At 30.9% G+C, this 19574-nt stretch overlaps 1 protein-coding gene across 2 annotated transcripts; it reads left to right on the forward strand.

Moving 5' to 3' along the window:
- Positions 1-163: 163 nt before the first annotated feature.
- LOC117100428 (phosphatidylserine synthase 1-like) lies at positions 164-19233 on the forward strand. 2 transcript variants are annotated; one of them, XM_033240110.1, is made up of 12 exons: positions 164-372; positions 2013-2107; positions 2695-2739; positions 7496-7614; positions 9653-9811; positions 11870-12021; positions 12775-12916; positions 13420-13532; positions 13885-13950; positions 14275-14374; positions 14473-14535; positions 15628-19233. In XM_033240110.1, the coding sequence occupies exons 1-12, from the start codon at positions 200-202 to the stop codon at positions 15787-15789; spliced, it is 1389 nt and encodes a 462-aa protein (XP_033096001.1). In that variant the 5' UTR covers positions 164-199; the 3' UTR covers positions 15790-19233. The 2 variants fall into 2 exon arrangements, with proteins under 2 accessions (XP_033096001.1, XP_033096002.1); XM_033240111.1 differs by lacking the exon at positions 2695-2739 and adding an exon at positions 3471-3515.
- Positions 19234-19574: the final 341 nt, after the last annotated feature.

A 19574-nucleotide genomic window follows, 5' to 3' on the forward strand; every position in this document is an offset into this window, starting at 1 on the left:
TTGTTTAGTTAAAAACAACTATGATTATAATTACATTATATATTTAAGATATTCAGTTTATGTTTAGTTTGAAATTATATTAAAAGTATTATTGTATGTGCTATTCCTTAATGGAATATTCTATAAAACAGCATGCAAGATCAGTAATTCATACTGTATTTTACAACAGCGACGTGTAGAGTGTGTACGCCCATGAGAGATGAGGCGACCAAAGAAAGGGCACAGGCGAACTTCATCTGAAATCAGTGATCATTTCCATCTTATAAATGAACAAGAAGTGGATGATATAACACTAGAATTCTTTTACAAGCCTCATACTCTCACTCTATTATTTGGTGCTTTTTTCGCAACGCTGTTTTTTGCATTTACTCGGTAGGCATCTCTAATAATTTTTCTTCTTGGGCCAATTGGGATGACCGTATAGCAAGGCTTGGATAGGCTACCCTAGACTCTACTAGACTAGGCCTGGGCATATTCTAGCCTATAGCCTTAGGAGGAGTAGCCTAGTATGCCTAATACAGTATGTATTGGTTGAAATTAATTTAGTCCTAGCTAGCCTAGTCCATCATAATTTTACAGGGAAAAATTATACTATCCCCGGGACAGTCATTGGACGAAAGTGTTTTTATTGTAATTATTTTTTTCATTATCCAGTATAAAAATCAGTGTGCACATTTTCTTTATTTAATAATTTCTATGCTGAAGTTAATTTGTACAGACAACCCCCCTGCTGGAACTTTAAAATCAGGAGACTGCAGGTGCACCCCCAACCTAATACAGTATGTATTGGTTGAAATTAATTTAGTCCTAGCTAGGCTAGCCCTTCATAATTTTACAGGGAAAAATTATACTTTCCCGGGACAGTCACTGGACGAAAGTGATTTTATTGTAATTTTTTTTTTCATTATCCAGTATAAAAATCAGTGTGCACATTTTCTTTATTTAATAATTTCTATGCTGAAGTTAATTTATACAGACAACCCCTGGAACTTTAAAATCAGGAGACTGCAGGTGCACCTTCCAACCCCACCTCCAAATTTTTTTTCACCTCAAAATTTGTTTTCATGTTTGTTTTCTTTCTGATCTTTCTACAGTTGTAGGTGTCAGTAACACTCGGAAACCCTTTTTATGCCAACATCAGTTTGCGCATTGTCGGTGAACAAAGGAAAAATTTACACTGAGTATTATTGGTACCAAAAAGCCACTGATAAACTGGTTTTTTTTTTGGTTTCTTTTCTAAAATTTGGAAGAATTTATATTCGGGATTGCATAAAAATTTGGAAGAATACCGATCTAATTGGGAAGGTTGGAACATATGTTTGTATGTTATCGCAAAATGAGAAAGTTAATTTCCAAAACATTTTTTTATGATATTAATTATTAGCTAGAATGGCAAAATTGAATATTTAGTATGGGCCTAATTTTTAATATTTCTGTTGAATCATACATTTAGTAAAGCCATATTTAAATTTCATCAACTTAAAATTGTATTTTTTATTGTAAATTAAAAGATCATCTTCATTTCTATTGTGGAACTTCCTATGCTACCATCACAATATGACCAGGGATGTAGTTATAGTGGGCGGGGCCACCCAGCCTTGAAGTTTTCACCCAGTTTAAAGCTAATTTCATGGCCTTCCACCCACCCTTTATTAACCCACTTTTCCATCCTTAAAGTCCACTCATATTATCTAGAGTTTACCAATGTTATCACACACCCACCCTCAAAATATCTATCCCTTCCCTTACTCCTCATTAGCTACAACCCTGTATGACCCATATCAAGTATAGTTGACCTTCTACTTTACATCCAATTTCACAGTTTTTACTAGTGCAGTACACTGATTAAAAAAAATATTTCCAAAATGGTGTTGTATTTGAGTTTAGAAGTGTGATTCTATGAAAAAAAATTGTGCAACCATATATGATTGTTGATATTGAATGTTTATCCATTTCCTTAAGTGAAGCTACTATACATGGTCTAATACTATGTTTTAATTTTTGATTTGCAGAACTAGTGAGGATGACTCGGAACAGAATATCTGGAATGGACTTTGCTGCGTGGCATTTTTCTTTCTTCTCATAAGTCTCCTTGCCTTTCCTAACGGTAAATATGAATATGGTTAATTTCATAAGTTTTAATGAGTCACAGACAAATGTTTTTTGTTTTTTTTACTCATGCATTACCTGGATACTAATATCATATATTTTTGAGAGGCCTGATAGTTACTGTTCTGACTACTGTAGGCCTACTCTTGTAGTGTTGCCATGAGATGTTCTTGAAGCTATTGTAGAAGTTGTTTGCCCTGGCACCTTCTTCTTTTACCATATTCCTATAATTTTTCTCAGCCTCAAATGATATGCAGGCTTTGTTACAATCAGATTACCGAACTAGAGTAGCTAAACTCCTTGAGGCAAAATCTGGCATTAATAGAATTTCCAGCATTTGTGTTCGGTCATCCATGAAGTTCATCATGCGAAGAAGCAAGATTATTTGATCAATTTTTTTGCATGTTTTTTTTGGTTTTTTTTTTTTTTTTTGATAAATATTAAAACACTGAGAATACAGTAAGTTAAAATATGCAGTACAGTAGATATAATTATTACATTGTATTAAATAAAATAAAAACAATTAAAGGTTTACAGCACTTTTCACATTCAAACTTAAACACTAAATTACATTTTTTTTATCAGGACCATTTACCAGACCTCATCCAGCAGTATGGAGAATTGTATTTGGTAAGTTTATATGTATTTCATTTATCACTAAATAGTTATATAAACTATGAGGTAGGTACGGTCCTACTGGATAGCTGTGGTTAAAGATAGTATTACAATTCCAGAGTTAAAAGGTTATTACAGCATGTAAATTAATTATTAATAAACAGGTTGATATTATGGAAGATTTGTCTGAATAATACTATAGATTTGCAGAGATTTGAACAATGGATACTTAAGCACAGTAGATGAGCACTTAAGAACTCAGCCACATGAAGTAAATTGAAATTAGATGCTTTGCCGACTGTAAGTGTCCTTGATAACGACTACTTATGTACCTTGAATCATTATTTATATTATTAAACAATTGTCTATAAATATCAGTTACAAACAAAATACAATTTTCTTTAAGGGTGCATATTGCATAGGTTTTCTTAAGTGAATCTATGAATCTACTGCTTCGTCTAGTTAGATCATAATTATAATAATTTAAACTGTAATTCAAAACCTATCCTTATTAAATCAGACTTTATATTTAAATTAAAACATGAGAGCCCTCTTGTAATTAAGACAAAAGATACATGATCTTTACAAAGGAGGATAAATATTAAAACACTGAGAATACAGTAAGTTAAAATATGCAGTACAGTAGATATAATTATTACATTGTATTAAATAAAATAAAAACAAATAAAGGTTTACAGCACTTTTCACATTCAAACTTAAACACTAAATTACATTTTTTTTATCAGGACCATTTACCAGACCTCATCCAGCAGTATGGAGAATTGTATTTGGTAAGTTTATATGTATTTCATTTATCACTAAATAGTTATATAAACTATGAGGTAGGTACGGTCCTACTGGATAGCTGTGGTTAAAGATAGTATTACAATTCCAGAGTTAAAAGGTTATTACAGCATGTAAATTAATTATTAATAAACAGGTTGATATTATGGAAGATTTGTCTGAATAATACTATAGATTTGCAGAGATTTGAACAATGGATACTTAAGCACAGTAGATGAGCACTTAAGAACTCAGCCACATGAAGTAAATTGAAATTAGATGCTTTGCCGACTGTAAGTGTCCTTGATAACGACTACTTATGTACCTTGAATCATTATTTATATTATTAAACAATTGTCTATAAATATCAGTTACAAACAAAATACAATTTTCTTTAAGGGTGCATATTGCATAGGTTTTCTTAAGTGAATCTATGAATCTACTGCTTCGTCTAGTTAGATCATAATTATAATAATTTAAACTGTAATTCAAAACCTATCCTTATTAAATCAGACTTTATAATTGATTCTTTTTTATTTAAATTAAAACATGAGAGCTCTCTTGTAATTAAGGCAAAAGATACATGATATTTACAAAGGAAATGGAAAGTTTCCTTTGTTTAAAAAAAATATTTGGCAGATTTCTTTTGTGCTTAAATTCAATTGATTATGTTTGAGGGAAATTTGTAATCTAATTTTATTATAAAATTTACTAATAATGATAACTATAAATGAATAATCTTGATATTTTTTAATGAATCTATTAATTACTTCCAGACTCTTTCATATGAAAACCATGCAAAGACACTGTGCAGTAATTTGGTGTAAAATGCAGATTGTGCTTTATTGCCATAAATAGTCAAGAATGCATTACTTTCAGTATACCAATATTTAAATTTAAATGATAACTATTTAAAATGAATAATCTTGATATTTTTTAATGAATCTATTAATTACTTCCAGACTCTTTCATATGAAAACCATACAAAGACGCTGTGCAGTAATTTGGTGTAAAATGCAGATTGTGATTTATTGCCATAAATAGTCAAGAATGCATAATACTTTCAGTATACCAATATTTAAATTTAAATGATAACTATTTAAAATGAATAATCTTGATATTTTTAAATGAATCTAATTATTACTTCAGACTCTTTCATATGAAAACCATGCAAAGACACTGTGCAGTACTGTAATTTTTATTGCCATAAATAGTCACTAATGCTTTACGTTCAGTACACCAGTATTTAAATTTAAATGATAACTATAAATGAATAATCTTGATATTTTTAAATGAATCTATTAATTACTTCCGGACTCTTTCATATGAACACCATGCAAGGACACTGTACGCTACTATAATTCTTATTGCCATAAATTGTCACGAATGCATTATGTTCAGTATACTGTACCAGTATTTAAATTTCCTGGCTGTAAATGCAAAATTTGATCTGAACATGATTATTTTGGCAGATTAATGATTAAGAGAGACGCTTGTGCTCAGACTATTCAAAACATTCCAAAATGTAAAAAAACATATCAAACAAGTGCAAAAATTAATTGTATTGGAAACATGTTTACGTTTTATAATTATATCTGTATACATGCTAAATTGTTTCTAATAATTATTTGTTATTTTTGACTTGTTGGTGTTTTATCATAATTTTTTTTCAACATGTTTTTTTGGTTAAGAATCTTCACCATCATGAAATTTAATCAGACACTAAATATTCCTTCATTTACAAATTGTATTCTTCGAAACTTCATATAATTCCTCGTTACCTGCATAACCCCTTTGGATTAATGACAAAACAATGGGGTAGGAGTATCCTAAGTGTAGGCATCAGGTAATGTTTTAAACCTGAAGTGCTTTATAAGTTAATTAACATTATGCCCATCTTGCACTTTTGATGGCCTGTGAAATAGTTCACACTATGTATTAATCTTTGCTGCAAATAGGCTGCGACCCGAGGTTGACACGACAGCCTATGCCATTATAATACAATTGTTGCATATGGCAACTGAGGCGTTTCTTATGTCTGTGGTGCTAAAGTACATCAAGCATTAATCTTGGTTTTAATTTATTTTGGCAATCAAATAATTTGAAAGATCTTTGCATTATAATGTCACATTTTTTCCTATGAATTAGATATTTGTAATTTATGAAACTTTATATTTGTTTAATTACATACGAGTCCCCAAGGAGTCTAGCATTCTGTTGGCATAATTATTTGGAAATCAAATATTCATACATTATGGTTCTTTACTGACAGCAATTACTTTAAGAACATGCATCCAGTACTCTCTGAATAAATTATAGTACAGTAGATATAGTATGTGAATTTATTTACAGTATAACTATAACTATTATTATAACTATATTATTATTATTATTATTACTATTACTATTATTATTATTACTATTATTATTACTATTATTATTATTATTATTATTGTTATTATTATTATTATTTACTATAACTTTGAAGGGTGTATTATAGCACCATATGTGTCTTTAATATTTATGTAGTTATTTAATATGGATTTGTACTGCAGTAAGGAAAATTTATTATATTATACTGATACTTTTTATAGTCTGATTTTGTGAATACTGTACAAGCTGTTTTTTATGCTAAGTAATTAACTTAGAGTATGAGAATATAGTTTTTAATAACAATCAAATTTAACATAATTTGTTTAACATTTTTTTCCCTAATAATGTTTAAAATGAATTTTAATTTTATGTTGTATTTGTTATGGTATGTTTGTAGAACTGAATAAAAATAGAAATGTATATGTAGTGATTTTCTGAATCCTGCTTTATTACTTCTGCCAACGAAGTTGGGAGGAGGTTATGTTTTTGCCCGTTCTTTTGTTTATTTGTCTGTCGGCATATTTGTTGTGAACAGCTTACAGCCCATAGTTTTTATCAGAAATTGGTCAAAATTTCTCACAATGTTCTTTTACCTAGGATCTAGAGCTGATTAAATTTTGAAGGTTACAAGCAACAAATAACTATTTTTTTTATTTTATTTGTCTACAACCCATAATTTTAATCACAAACTTGTCAAAGTTGGTCACAATGTTCCATAACCAAAGATCTCAAAGCATTTCAACGTTGAAGGGTAAGGGTCAACGGTCAAGGTCACAATCAACAAAAAAACGATTTTTTGAAACAGTTTTTTGTCAGAAATTTGTAAAACTTGGCCACAATGTTCCTTTACCAAAGATCTGAATGTGACTAAATATTGAAGGGTCGTGGTCAAAGGTCAAGGACACAATGATCGAAAAGCTACTTTTAAGTATAACTGTCTGCCGTATGGACATGTGTGTGGGCTTGCCGGTAAAATGTAAACAAATATATGACTATTAATTTCAAAGTGATATATTTGAAAACGGTTTGGTGTATTGGTTAGGAGAGTGTTTTCCATATTACCAGCCCCAGGTTTAAATCCCAAGGAGCCTATTTTTTTTTTATGGGGACAATATGCTTGGGAAATTTATACTGAGGAGAATTATGATGTGGGTGGAGGTATGCACTCTCCGAGTGCCCTCCAGTTTTCCCCTATTGTTTCCTTATTTGTTGCTTTTTTAATTCTTGGAATTTCATTGTATAGTTGTAAAATTCACATGCACAAGGCCACAACATGGATTGTGATTGGTGTGTTTTCTAGTCGATATATATACTCAAAAAATGTATTTTTATAATGCATTCATGTAAGTCCTTACTTTGTTTACATTTGGAAATAAAAAGTAGAATTCATTTGGGATATAAATTGTGTTTTAAATGTTCATTATTACAGTACAGTACACATAAAAGATACAAATACTGAAGAGAAAGAGAAAGATACTGTACAGTATTAACATACTGAATATAAAAGGTTGAATTCAAATGGTATCAGTTAATATATTATGTTTCAATGTTAATTATTACTCATAAATGATATGAATACTGAAATGTTTGTTTCTGTATTATCTCCACTATTTAGGAGTGAGTGTGATGTATTTACTATTACTTGTGTTCATGCTATTTCAAAACTACTCGGCAGTGATGAGAATGATTCGTTTTGCATTCCCTGACCTACAAGCATACCAGCCACTGGAGAAAGTAAGAAACATGAGTTGTGTGTTAGTCATATTTATTACCAGCAAAAAAATATTAAGCAGGAAGGACAGTAAAGGGGATTCCCAAGGATATTGTAATTTATGCCAATAGACGAACTACTTAAACCCGGCCCATTTCTAATAAGGATATGAAAACATTAAGAATAACTAATAAGAATATAAATAAGAATACATTTATAAAACAATCGAATTGATTTGGTATTGCTGTACATAATAATGGTTTTTGGTTTAGAGTGGTTTGGTATTGGTTCTTGGTCCAGGTTTTGTTGTAGTTCTTGTAGGAACTTCAAATTTTACCCAAATTTACACAAATCTTTTTGATTAAAGCACCTTATTGAAGCCACAGCATATGTATCACTATTTACATCTTCTTGTTATTGTTTAAAAAACAATTAGGTTAATATTCTTCTCTTCGTCTCTGGGCTGATTTAGCTTATTCAAGCAATGATCCTTACAACGCTGGGTCGCCAGTTTGCCCTTTCATAATCATCATGTGTGAGTGTGTTTGTAGTATTATTTATGGGTTTTTAGATCAGTATATTTGTCATTTATGGGTTTTAGATTAGTATATTTATCTTAAAGCCCCATTCCCGGAAAAATTTCAGTTCTTGGAAAAATCTCATCTTTACATATGTTATAAAGGTTTATAAATATAATACGGAAGCGTTAGGTTAACTAAATTCAGACATTCCTAAACATAAACAAAAATGTAAATTAAGACTGAAATTTGATGGCCCAGCCAGTTAAGTCTTCTATTATTTTGGTTATTTCATTCTCTTAAATCTTCATGTATATGTGTTCATATGTTATTCTTCTGTCTTTTATCTTGATGTTTATTAGGATTCTTTATTTCCTTTGGAATATGTTTATGCTATTTTCAAGTTTTTTTTGTTACAGTCCATATTTCACTGTTAAAATTAAGTAGGGGTATACAAATGTATTGAGTATTGATATCTTTACGTTTGTCTATGGCTTAAGATGTGTTCATATTTTTTGGAAGTGGTTAATATTGCTAGTCCTTTTCGTCTTTTTATTTCATTTTCAGTGTCTAGTATGCTTCCTAGATATTTGATTTTTCTCCAGTCCTTGTTTCCCTCCGCTTCTACAGTGAAGGTTTCTGTTTTCTCTGTGTTTATTGTTATATTACCTTTCTTTTATTCTATTTGGTAATTCTTTGATTAATTTATCGTTTTCTTCTTTATCCGTGGTAACGTTTCCAACATCGTCTGCATACTGAAGGTTTAGTAAAAATTTCTGCTGAGGTTGTGTTGATACTGTGTGCAGTTATTAGGGTAATCACAATATTTATTGCAATTATTATTATTATTAAATTATTATTATTATTATTATTATTGATTGATATTTATTTATTTATTTTATTTTATTTTAATTCACATTCGACAGTGGGGAGCCCGCCACTTACAGAATGGAATACATAAAACACAATAAACACCGTACGGAAAACATCATGAACACTTATACAAGACATTTCTTAATTTTATACTTAAAAATATTATACTTAAAAATATTTCTAGGTGCATACTATTTAAATGGTTTTTTTTGCTGGAACACCACTACGTTATTTACATGTTTGTTTTTATTGTTAAAAATATAGTAAGTTTATATTATTGTCAAAATTTATTGCAATTAGTGTTTATTTGTAGGTACATTACATACCATTTATGGGGTTTTTTTGCTGAAATATCACTGCAGAAATAATATCTTTGTTTTTATTGCTTAAAAAATAATATTAATATTATCAATATTTATTATACTGTTTATTGTTATTTATTTTTAGGAGCATGCCAGTTGAATATTTATTATTTGTAGTTGAAATATTATATTTTTATCCATAGTTTTTGCATTTTTATATTCCTGCGATCGAATGAATATGTTACACTACGGTACAGTCCTTAAGCATTTTTTAGTATTCAATGCTGTTAATAATGTTAATTATGTTAAGTCATTCAATGATGTATTGATGTAAAATTAAAATTTCTATGTTTTTTATTGATTTGAAGGAGTATGGAGCCAACTGCTCGGATTTTAGCATAGACCGGCTGTGGCATCAGATGGACTGGTTTGTAATTAGTCATTTCGTTGGTTGGGTCGTAAAAGCCATGATGCTGAGGCATTATGGGTTATGTTGGGTCATCAGTGTAACATGGGAAATAACAGAGGTAATGAATGAAAATATGAAATTTATCAAGTACTGAAATTGTCCATATGAGGCATGCCTTAGCAAAAAGGCAAGGCTAAACTGTCACACTAATAACTGTGGAAGGCAATTTCTCAAGTATATAAAAATACAAATAACTTTTTAATTTTTTGATGTCATTTAAAGCTGTTTCTCCCAAACATTTTAAATATCAAAAGTGCTGTGCTATCATAAAGGCCTGTACAGACTATCAAATTTTATTTTATGAAAACTGTTGAATGCCCATATATCACAACAACTTCGTTATTAACCAGATGTTGTTAAAGCGGTCATTATGCCTGAACGACTTCATAATCTCAATGGTTTACAATAGGCTTTCTGGAATAGGCATTTTAAAACCTAATATTCAAATCAAAATGTACTAAAAACACAAAAGCTTGCACTACATTAGTTATCGAACACACATTTTAATCATCAATTAAAATTTACAATGAAAAATTAAGATACAACATCTTAATAATTACGTTAGAAATTTGAATCAATGGTTTTTAAGTGGAGACAATGGATCCGGCTGACTGCATTTTGGGTCACTGATAGCAACAGAATAGTATCACATGGCATCGTGACGTAACAACGTAGTACTCTATAGCAAAGAGTATAAACACATCAGATGTGTATAAGAGACAGATTGATATCTTTATGTTTGTCTATGGCTTAAGATGTGTTCATATTTTTTGGAAGTGGTTAATATTGCTAGTCCTTTTCGTCTTTTTATTTCATTTTCAGTGTCTAGTATGCTTCCTAGATATTTGATTTTTCTCCAGTCCTTGTTTCCCTCCGCTTCTACAGTGAAGGTTTCTGTTTTCTCTGTGTTTATTGTTATATTACCTTTCTCACATGGCATCATGACGTAACAACGTAGTACTCTATGGTCATAATGTGATGTCATCATGACCATATTTAGGCATGTCACATGTTTTTGTCAAATAAAATTTGATAGTGTGGACAGGGCCTTATTCTCATTTGATAGTGTGGACAGGGCCTTATTCTCATTTTGCTCTTCTGCATTTAAGTGTTTGTGTAATGCCCTATGAAGTAGATCCATATATTATTATTTTCCTTGGCTGCCAGTTCCTTTATCCAGCTGAGCATCCAATAAATCTAATAGTATCCTTGGCCTTTGAATCAACCTCATTTTAGCACTGCTGAAGTAAAAATACCTACTTACTGTAATATGTTTGTGCTATGTAGATTGTTATGATTTATTGATCGATCAATTTTAATTTCCTGAAAGTAAATTATTATAAAATAGTTTTGATAAAATGGAATCTAAAAACTCTTATACAGATTCTTGAGTGATGGCCATAGGAAATCAGATTATAATGTACCCTATTGATGATATCTTTTAATAGACAAATTCTATGGCCTTATTGAGTACTGGTCTTGAAAAATGGGTATTTAATATAATATAGATGCACTTTGAAGCTACCAAGTCAATTGATTGAAAAAACTGTAAATTACCAAGTGTGATATCTTCTGTAATTACAATGATGTATATTTTCTCATTAAAATAAGTTAAATATTTTGTTGAATTTATGTTGAGAATCCACATCCTACGTTCTCTCAATATCAAATTTACATCACATGTTTCTTCACCATTAATTTTCAATGTCTACATTAATTGAATTTTGTTATAGTACATGTTTGGTAAATTTTGATGTTTAATATAGCTAAAATACTCAGCTATTGTGACTGAATTTTAATTCCAATCAAGGACCACTTAATTATGCGGACAAATCCGCATTAGGAGAACATGGCATTGGGAAATTTAATATCCATAAATTTGTGTTACACTCATATCGATATATTTGTGGGGGTCAAATTGATATTTTAGATTCAATATTAATTTAACGATCATCAGGTCAGGTTTTTCCAATGATCATCAAGTCATTCAGTGATTATGGTTGAATGAATTATGTCTTTTTTTAAAATCATACTAAATCTTAAAAAATTACTTGTATGTTTATTATAATCTAAAGAGTGCTCCTTTAAATTTAACTGTATCAACTTTTGTTACCAGGTTTTCTTTGCACATTTGCTGCCCAATTTTGCTGAATGCTGGTGGGACTCCATACTTATGGATATCTTCTTCTGCAATGCCCTTGGCATCTGGGCTGGCATGTCCATCTGTAAGAAGCTTGAGATCACAGAATTCCATTGGGAAAGCATCAAGTGAGTTTTAAATAATGGAATGTTAAATCCATAAATTACATTCAAATTTAAAACTTAGAATGCCATTTTAGATCATTCTCTGTCGCAGCACCCATGATCTGGGAGAAGCTACATATACCTATCAGGGAATCGATGAGCCCAGCATCATTTAAATCTAGTTTAAAGTCTCATCTCTTCAAATCATACAGTACCTCCGATCATAATAATAACTACCTCTTGCAAGTTTATGAATGGCTGATTTCCAACCGTTCACTGACTAAATTCAGGCTTGACGACCCCGTCTACTCAAGTTTCAAACCTGATTTTGTTTCTTTTTTCATTGTTCATTTTCAAATCGAAGTGGCAGAACCACCATGATTACTAAATGGTAGACACCGGTGCTATAGAAATGTCCAGAATTATTATTTCTGGCCTTCTGGCGGGTGCCATAGCCGTACAATTTAGTAACCAAGGTGATCTGGAACTTTCATCTGTCTGCCTTTCCTGAGCGTCACTGTTTCAAACTCAACTCAAGTCGGCAACTGGTGTTCCCAGGACTCCATACCAACCAACCCAACATTGCTTAGCTTGATTATAATCTGGTGTGTTTTAATTTCGTATGGCACCTAGCTATTGATACTGTACATGAATAGCCATTTGTTGCTAATTATTATTTTTGTCATTTCTGTTGCTGTTGTTATTATTATTATTATGTTGTGATTATTATTGATATCTTAAATTGTTTATGAAAATTTATTTTTTTACACTTCTTAGGGATATTCGGTCTACCTCTGGTAAAATCAGACGAGCTGTGTTGCAGTTCACGCCTGCAAGTTGGACTCATGTTAGATGGCTGGATCCCAATTCCTCCTATATGAGAATTATTGCAGTTTACATCCTGGTCATAGTTACTATGGTATGATGAACACTATATAGTAGTGATGTTTGCTCTACCTGACATTTTATTATACCAAAAAAAATTGATTCGAGTGGGAATCGAACCCACAACCTCCAGATAACTAGTCTGGTGTCATAAACACTAGACCACCGAGCTGCGCTTAGTGGCTAGTGTTGAATCCGACCGTCAAGTAGCAGCAGATCGATGTTAGTTTGCGTCGGGAAAATATCATTGTGGTGTTTTGCCCTACCTGACATTTTATTGTACCAGAAAAAAATTCACAAGCGATCTTCCCTCTGCTTTACCAGTGTATTATTTTATATACTTGCAAGTGTTATTTTATTAATTTTAATTGTAATGTTCATAGCTAATGCCAGCTTTATGTGTATTTATTTAAATGCAATAACTTTATATGATCCATTAAATGGACTCTTATTGATGACAGTTAATTATTATTACATGATAATTTCTTAGTAAGAGTTTTTGTAGGAGTCTACATTAATGTTGTTTTTCTTTACCAGGTTGCAGAGTTGAACACTTTCTTCTTCCGTCACGTCTTTGTTTATCCGGACAGTCACATCATTGCAGTCATCCGTATCATACTCATTGTTCTAATGGTGACACCAACACTAAGGTGTGCATTTTCCACCTGTATTTACCTCCCAGTTCTATAACTGTCTCTTATACACATCCACATATGAATGACAATTTGAAGTGCCTCATTATGAAGAGTTCAATTGATTAAAATTATATTGATTTTGGTTTGTTGTTTTATTTTAGCCCATTCATACTTTTGTTATATTTTACTAATTTCTTTCCATACACTATTGATATTGCGTTCTATCTCACCCTCTTTGGTAATGTCCCAAAGAGAGAACTACCACATTAAAATCTCTGTAATATGATGTAATTTTGAAAGCAAGTCATAATTTTAATGCATGCTTTCTTTTAAATCTATTTACAAATACGATCAACTTTTTTTTCAGACAATATTATACTTTTGTAACTGATCCAGCCTGTAAACGAGTTGGAACTCAACTCTGGGTTTTTACGTAAGTAATTGAAATACTTATAAGTTTATTACTTGTAAGTTTATTTGTATAGGCATTCGTCAACTCTCTCATGATTTATGAACACCAATGTATTGGCACTAATATAATTCTGTAATTTTAATTAGTTAATGTATGTAAATACACTTCAATTTTATCATTAAAATCTTCAGCAAAGATTAACAGATAATTACTCTATATAATGCTAATGTACTTTAATGTTGATTTGCACAATATCTATACTTCATTATGAGATATCTTATAAAAATGTAAAATAGTGATTAGCAGTTATTTTAATATTTCTTTATTTTGTGTTAATATTTTCAGTGCAGTGACGTTGATTGAAGCCCTACTATGCTTCAAATTTGGAGTACACATTTTTGCTAACACTGTCATTCACAAAATATTGTTATGGCTGGTTGTTTTGGTAAGTGAGATATTTAATAGCTTTACAATGAGAATCTTAATATTTTGTTTTAGCAATAGCATTTTGAAACAATTAATTTTTTTTCCCCCTTTCACTAGATGGTAATTACAATGGTGTGTCTATATTTTATGGTGCTGTATGCAAGACGATGCCAGCCTGATGTAGGTTACTTTTATTTCATGCTTTAATGTTTTAAATAATATTGTTTTTTTAATTATTATAATTATATTTAATGCTTGCAGTACACCACAAGCATTAAATATATATTATTTCACCATTCAAACCTTAAAACAATATTTAATTATTATTGTTATATTTGTTAATTTTCTTATTGTTGCTTATTTAGTACCATTTACTTAATAAATTGAATTTGCCTTTCATGGTCAGATTACGGTTTTTTGTAACTTTCTCTGTCATCTCAAAATATCCCTGAAGATAACTTTTATTTCCAATATCGATTGAAGCTGCTACTAGTATTTCTTGTGATTATTTGTATTTATTATTGTTAGGAATAATATAGAAAAAAAATAGTTGGTTAGGAACTCCAAGCATCCAAAAAATTCTCTGCGGTTTTTCATATCTTAAAATATATGGCAATGAGCTTGACCGATGGCAACTTTCTTGTGTAACCAAGAACCATTTACAACTAGCATAGTTGTGGCTGGTTGTCACTGGTACAGATGAAATTATTCAAAAAGGGTTCAACTTGTTTGTGCCCAAGTTGGTGCCATGTTCTCAGCTTCATAGTCCATGCACATTGTTCACAAGATAATTTTCAAGGGGAAAAAATGGAATAATTAAGGAAAGAATAGTCAATGACATAGTAAGAAGGTGTACAGGTAATGCTGTTTCATTAAGTATGTATCAATCCTCATTAAAATCTTGACAAGGATGAGGCAGTGGGAGCCTTTGCTCCTAGCTAGAAACTCGCCTAGCTTGAAACTGTATGCTGTATTCAGTTTCATTTTTTCTTGTTTCGACCGGGAAAACGACCTTCAATGTAAAGTTAGAGAAATAATATTCAATTTTTTTTTAAGTTGTCTATATTGTTACTGTTTTAATTTAGTTTTTAGATATATTAGTTAAAGTATTATGGTACAGAGAGTGTGTGTTCATTACAGGTGATCAGCAAACTTAATCATGTTTGAAATATTATATTACTTTTTTTTTAGTAAAATGGTTAATTAACATTACATGATCTTACTAATTTGGGATTTCACATGATTTTGTTAACTTCTTTATTTGTTTTCCAGGATCCAAAAAAAAAAAGCCCAAGAAAGATTCGTAGCTGGTTAAAATCTCCTATCAACGGTGTAGAATCTTGGTTGCAGGAGGGATCCAATGGGACGACAGAATGCAGCCATCCATATAATATGCGTAAACGTGTTGTAAAGACCACAGCTAATGGTCTGTAGTTTTTAAATAAATGTGGAATACTGCTGCCTGTGTGACACCATTGGTTTGTTGTCACTACACTAAGTACAGTAGTTCTGCTCAAAGAATGCTAATACAGTATTACGGGCATTGAGATGAATTTCTCTGGGCCTGAGCCTGTCAGAGATGGGAAAAAAACTCTTTATTCTTATCAAGGGACAAATTTGGAGGGGGGGGGGGATGTCACAAAGATTAAAGAAATTGTCAAATAGGCGAAAAAAATGTCACCAAAATCTCTTACGCCCAGGTAGTAAAAATGGTAGAAACAGTGATCTGGAACAACGTGCTACTCTGTAAAAATGAAAACAAAGCAAAAACAGCTGTCACTCGTACACCTAACACTAAGCTTTACATTGTAAGAGGTACATGCAAGATCCTACAGTTTCAAAATAACCAGTTGTTACTTATTTATTCAGTGGTATACCTGTACATGCACGTATACCATGTAAATGAATCCCTGTACTTGTATGGTGGCTAGCAGTTGAACCCAAGTATACCAATATATCTTCTCTCATTTATATATCTATCATTTCATTGAGGGTATGCTGCAGTTTCACTCATTATACACGGCCTGCGTATTGTTGATACTGTATTCAGGCACGGCTGAGATATGCACTCATGGAGTGACTGCTCTAGTTAATATTGTTGTTATTATTACTGTTGTTATTCTTAATATTGTTATTAATATTTAGAATAAGGACAGTAATAATAACAATAATAACTAGAGCAGTCATTATTCTTAATATTGTTATTGATATTGTTATTGTTTTATTATTCTTGGCTGTTAGTGTTATTGTTATAATTGTTAATTATTGTATTAGTCCAAACAAGTACAATTCTTGTATTGCCATGAACATATTGCAAGTAACATATGAATATCTGGCACGATCTTTGAACATATTTATTTTTTGACTGCTGTTTGTAACTCCAAGCGTTTTGTTGTTATATCTTCATTCGTACTTGTATTCAGTAAGTAATTGGTTGATACTCATATTCATTATAGCTTGATAAAGTGAATCCATATACGTATACTGTGAGTTTATACAAACAAAACCTGGACAGTCACAAGTAAATATTTTCAAAAAATAATAATTAAGATGGTATGATTGCTGTATCATTCACCAGAACATGTTTAACTACATTTAAAACCAAAAGTTATATGTGCAATATGTTTAGACTGGTTGCTAACTGTTCACTAAGTGTGCAGTCATCCTATGCTATTGGAGGGTGCATACTAATGTCCAAGGCTGTTTTTTCAGTAGTGCTAATACCTGAGACAACTATAATAATTATATAGTTGTCTCAGCTTATACTAATACCTCAATTTCAATTGCTCAATTAACAAAAATAATTAAACCCAATAATTTAAAGAAGCCAATTAAATACATTTTCTCAGTAGTGCTACTGATACCTCAATTTTAGTTGCTCAATTGACAAAAAAACTATTAAACCCAATAATTTATAAAAGCTAATTAAATACATTTTTTAAAAACCTTTGTCCAGTTCCATGGGAACATGTCTCATATACATACATTCAAAAGACTACTAATTTTCAACGCCAAAGATTACCATAGCGAGTCTGGAAATATTTTATGAGTTTATTAAAAATATAAAAAGCAAATGGAAAAATTAGGAACTAGTATATTTTACTTCCATGTTGACTGAACAAATTTGAATGTTAAAAAATAGATACATTAGTATTGCTACTAAAGTTTGGTTCTGTTTTGATGTACAAATGCTGCCCTGTCTATGTATGAATTATGTAGAATGCTATATAGTTTATATAGCTTTTTTTTACATTCTTTGTGTTTGTGGATAAAAAGTGTTTCTACAAAAACTTTTTTTTTTCAACTTAAAACTGTAACTGCTGTTTTCATAATATTCTTCCATACTGTATCTGTATTTAAAGACATTGATACAGTGATGTTTGTTAATTTAATTTGTTTACTAAAGTGAAATATAGAAGCATGTTTAAAGATTATCAACAAAAATCGAACTGATGTTAGATTGTTTTATTCAACTTAATATTTAGATACAGCATGCTTAATTATTTGTTCTTTTTTTACATTAAACAAAAAAACACATTTCAATCTATCAGAAAAGTAAAATAAGAATACAGTGTAAATATATCATTGGATTTGCTGTTTAAATGAATGTGTGTATTTGTTGGTATTAACCTTGACTTATTACTCTATACATTATGCTGCCCTTAATATTTAAACTGTAGTTGAAAATATTCATTTGGTTTGTAGATGCAATGAGAAAAATTTTCTATTTTAACAAATCAGTTAATTTGAACTGATCTTTACTGACAGTTTTGATGTTCATTCCACGGATATCATCTTTAGATTGACGACTATTGTTAAGGAAAACGCACACCAATATGTGGCGGTCACTTAACAATAGTGTTGTATACATCCCGAGTCTATACGACCCTATTGTTACCAGCATATATTACGTTTATATGACCGCCGTACAACACATCGAGTGTCGGACTTTAGACTATCAATGAACAATTTAGGGCAAACTATATTTTCAGGTCCCAGAGGGGGTCTTGGATGGACGGTAAACTGTTACAATTGTATGAATTCACTAATTTATTATTTTTTTCATTGTGTAAATAGATTTGATTATGGTAAAAGAAAATAATCATATATAGTTTGGCCTCCAATTGAAACTGAAAACATGGGATTTTCTTGGGGTTTGGTTTCTAATAAGATTCAAGATTATTGATACTGTACAGTAAAAGAAGTGGTCTTAAATTAAGAAGGGTCTTAGAATTAAAGGGGTCGCAAATTGGAGAGCAAATAATATAACAACTATAGTATACTTTCCTTTAATTACCAACTACAGTATGTACGTATTACACTTTTGCATAGAAATAACATAAACCATAATGGTGCTGAAAACCTACAAGCCTATTTCTCAATTGGTTTGCATCTAAATAATCCATCCACATGACAGTTTAAAATAAGCCCACTGCCATGTGATGCTCTCATTCATGCAGCATGTACATAGCGTCATACTTTATACATATGTGTGTCTGCAACATCAACTATTATATTATCTTTACTATTGTTATTAGTTAGGTCTGTGTTATTTTTAGTACTGAATTATTATATGCTATTAAATGTAATGCATTGTGGTAAATGTCTTCAAGGTACTGTATGTATTAACACAAATGGTGCAAATGAATGTTGGTTAAACATGGATGTATAATTTCTATACCCCAAATGTTAAATAAACTTTTAGACATTCAAGGATGGAAAGTAAATTTTTAAAGAATGTTTACTTTTTTTAAATTGATTATAATACAAATTGTACAAATTAGGTTTGCTAGGCTCAGGGATAGTGATTGCCTCTGTTAATCAGTAATTTATCTTTATGTATTCCAAAATCTTACAATAAAACATTGTTACAAAATATCTAGGACTAAGTTCAATACAATGTTGAGTCTGGCATGTCTTGGTACCAATGATTGTGTTGTTTGCGATTTGTTATCCTACATACTCGGAAGCAGTTAGATTTTTGTGATGCAATTGTTGCGGCCTAGCATCATGCTGGAGTTAATAAAATTTTTAGCAGGGAACATAAACTCTGTCCAGTTTTATTACAATATATGCCTGATGAAACGACTGTTAATGGGCTGATGAGAGTGTGATAGTAAATTGAGGGGTGCTAGCAGTCTTTTCTCGGCAAAGGTCTAGGTACAAACCTTTCAAAATGGTTTTATCTCGGGACACTGCTTTTCCTGATACGTCTCTGC

This window comes from Anneissia japonica, unplaced genomic scaffold (assembly GCF_011630105.1).
Source record: "Anneissia japonica isolate Jap-2015-1 unplaced genomic scaffold, ASM1163010v1 scaffold1642_len504882_cov181, whole genome shotgun sequence".
In the NCBI taxonomy this organism is placed as follows: Eukaryota; Metazoa; Echinodermata; class Crinoidea; order Comatulida; family Comatulidae; genus Anneissia; species Anneissia japonica.